The sequence below is a fragment of the Lygodium microphyllum genome, chromosome 30 (genome assembly GCF_053477565.2).
Source record: "Lygodium microphyllum isolate KBCC chromosome 30, Lygodium_microphyllum_v1.1.10, whole genome shotgun sequence".
In the NCBI taxonomy this organism is placed as follows: Eukaryota; Viridiplantae; Streptophyta; class Polypodiopsida; order Schizaeales; family Lygodiaceae; genus Lygodium; species Lygodium microphyllum.
In genome coordinates this window covers 41,729,320-41,731,973 of record NC_141164.1, presented here as the reverse complement: position 1 = coordinate 41,731,973, position 2,654 = coordinate 41,729,320, and the positions used below count along the sequence as shown (strand labels likewise).

The 2,654-nt window shown below is 42.2% G+C and overlaps 1 protein-coding gene across 1 annotated transcript; it reads right to left on the bottom strand.

The window, feature by feature from the left end:
* Positions 1-206: 206 nt before the first annotated feature.
* On the bottom strand, positions 207-1,006 carry LOC148009782 (uncharacterized). The gene is made up of 2 exons (XM_087672331.1): positions 872-1,006; positions 207-771 (listed from the first exon to the last, which is right to left on the bottom strand). The coding sequence occupies exons 1-2, from the start codon at positions 945-947 to the stop codon at positions 431-433; spliced, it is 417 nt and encodes a 138-aa protein (XP_087528457.1). The 5' UTR covers positions 948-1,006; the 3' UTR covers positions 207-430.
* Between the last annotated feature and the right edge of the window lie 1,648 nt (positions 1,007-2,654).

The window sequence follows — 2,654 nt, the reverse complement described above, 5'->3', positions numbered from 1 at the left end:
ACAGCTTTGATTCGAAAACTCTCGTCATTGCAAAATCATCTTGTGAAGACAGTTTGAACTAAAAACTCTCGTCATTCCTGATGTGCACATCAGCAACACAGTCATGGACCGTAGACTAATGACCGTCGGGCGGCAACGGCAACAGTACAAAACCCAGTATAGGAGACGCGTAAGACGCCTCCAGCTTTACAAAACAGAGGAATCGGAAGAGAAAGCTACCAAGGAGAAGAGCAGAAAAGAAAGACCATATTGCTAGTAAGTACATTTGCTGAACGCGGAAGTCTGAATTGGACGCAACTGTATAGAACTCAACAAGGGCTCTGCATCATGTCGGCAATGCATTACATTACGTCGGCAACAGAAAACGCAGAGGAAATGACATTTTTATTCCGACTTTCCGCAAATATATTGCGTGGAATTACCACCTTGTCTAGCACTGGAAGGTTGCGTGCAGGGGCTTGAGGTCAAGAGGGGGAGAGTGGAGGTAGGCGAATTCCACTCGGTCGTTGGGGGAAAAGAAATCTGAGCTTGAGGGCGATGTGAGAAGGCAGACTCCATTGCCCAACACGCGCAAAGGCGACGGCTCCACCAGCATCCGGGCTTCGCTCCAGGCGGGGTCCGAGCAGCTGAGCTGCACCTGGCTTGTCTTGCAAGGACACGTGAACGAAACGCTGGCTGCGCTGATTGGATGGTTGAAGTGAAGATCCTCCTGTGCCACCACCACGTTCTGCTGGGCAGTGCAAGCGGGCGCGGCAGCAGCATTGACATGACCTGCAGTTGCATTAACACATGAGCAACACCGCCGTTAGCAAACATATCTTATAAAAGGTAGATCGCACTTTATGCTCGTCTACGTTTATTAAATACCTACCCAGGCTTATGATCCAGGCGATTGCCGCTAAGCCAACGAAAAATGCCCTGATGTCGACTGGTAGAGAGGCCGCCATATTAGTTGGACTAGCTGCTTGATCTGTGTCGCTCTAGTCGAAAAAGAGTTAGCACAAACTGTTGTGAACTCGTGAATATGAATAATGGAAAGGTGCGTATTATATACTCGGCTCGACTCGAAACGTCCGACCGACGAGGCGGGCCACAGCATCGTGATTCGTCAATGCCTTTCAGAAAATATTGACGGTGTACAAAACGAGACAACCTGCTTTTCCGATGAATTGCATACTGATTGCTGGGGTGAATTCCACGCAGGCGCAATTGGATGGATCAACGTCACAAAAAGAAAAATACAAAACCAAAAACCCTAATTATAACCAGGGCTCCCCGTTCCCTCAGCACACGCTAGATCACCCTAACCATTAATAGAGTAGTTCTCAAGGGGAGGTCATGCTTATTAGTAGCCTCTTAGGGATACTCCGAGTGCAATCGTACTGCTGTCAATCACCACATGTTAAAAAGGTCCACTCGGCTTGGTGGAACAAATGCCTCAAAGGAATCCTTCACCTATGATGAATATGGAGGGATGGATGTAGGGTCATACTTTGATTCTCCGAACACAAGAATCATAGCAAAATGGTAAGGAATCCTTTTGTTCGAGCACCTAAGAGCCTTTTTACTACAAGCCACCACATATGACCCATTTGTAGTGCATAGAGAGAGGGTAGGCCGGGGGGCTCCACCTATAAGAAATCATCCATATAATGTACGTTCAAAGGATCTTAACAAATATTCTTTTTTTACATACTATACTGCCTTTAACATGATCCCTTTTACTTTACTAAAATTATGGATTTTTTTCAAATTTTAATTTAAAAACCCAATTTATATAGATAATCTTATAAATTTTACTAAATAAAATACCCTTTCTTTTGAAATCATATATTATCTTACATGTTCTATAAGATGGACCCCTCGGGAGGATAGGTTGGATGCAAACCATCACGATGCATAAAAGCAGAATACATCTTATGTGTCCTACAAGTCTCAACAAACTTAAAAACATCCTTGCACATGGCCTTCCACCCCAAGTACCTCTCTTTGATCTTCTTGAATGTAGTCAACACACCTCTATGACAAGGTAATAGATTCTCATGAAATTCATGTACATGGTTAGCCTTTCCTAGAATATGTCAAAATTTGGGATTCATGTATTTTATGCAGGCAATCCACCATAACATGGAACTTTTATTGGCAAACCATCTAGAAGAAGCATGGTAAGATGATATATGTAATCCCACTATAGTTTATTCAATGCATCCATCATGTGTGCAATAAAATTCATTGCTCATTGTGGTAAAGTGTACATTTGCACTAATTTCAATTGTGCATTCATGATAGTGAGATCCCTTATTTCAATTGCTAACTAGAAATGATCATAACAAAGGTATAAGTCACTCATCGAATATATAGCTCTGCCATCAAAAGCCTTTGGAAATTAATCATCCATAACAAGACTACTCCCACATTCCTAATAATCACTTTATTAATTGACTTCGTATCCTAAATGAATCTCAATATCCAATTTTTCTTGGGTACTATGAACCACTTGTTAGTGTAAGGAGCCAAAGAAGGATTCAAAATCCCTACCTTTATCTTTTCATTCAATAGATGAATTAGCTTATGTAGTTGAGCATTGGCACTGGAATTGGCTGCAAGTTCTATGGTACATGTAGAATAGTGAGTATGGTCATAGATGCAACTAT

Coding starts and splice junctions, on each gene's coding strand:
- LOC148009782 (XM_087672331.1), bottom strand. CDS start 947: ATGGCGGCCTCTCTACCAGTCGACATCAGGGCATTTTTCGTTGGCTTA. Junction 772..871: donor CGCCTGGATCATAAGCCTGG/GTAGGTATTTAA, acceptor ATGCAACTGCAG/GTCATGTCAATGCTGCTGCC.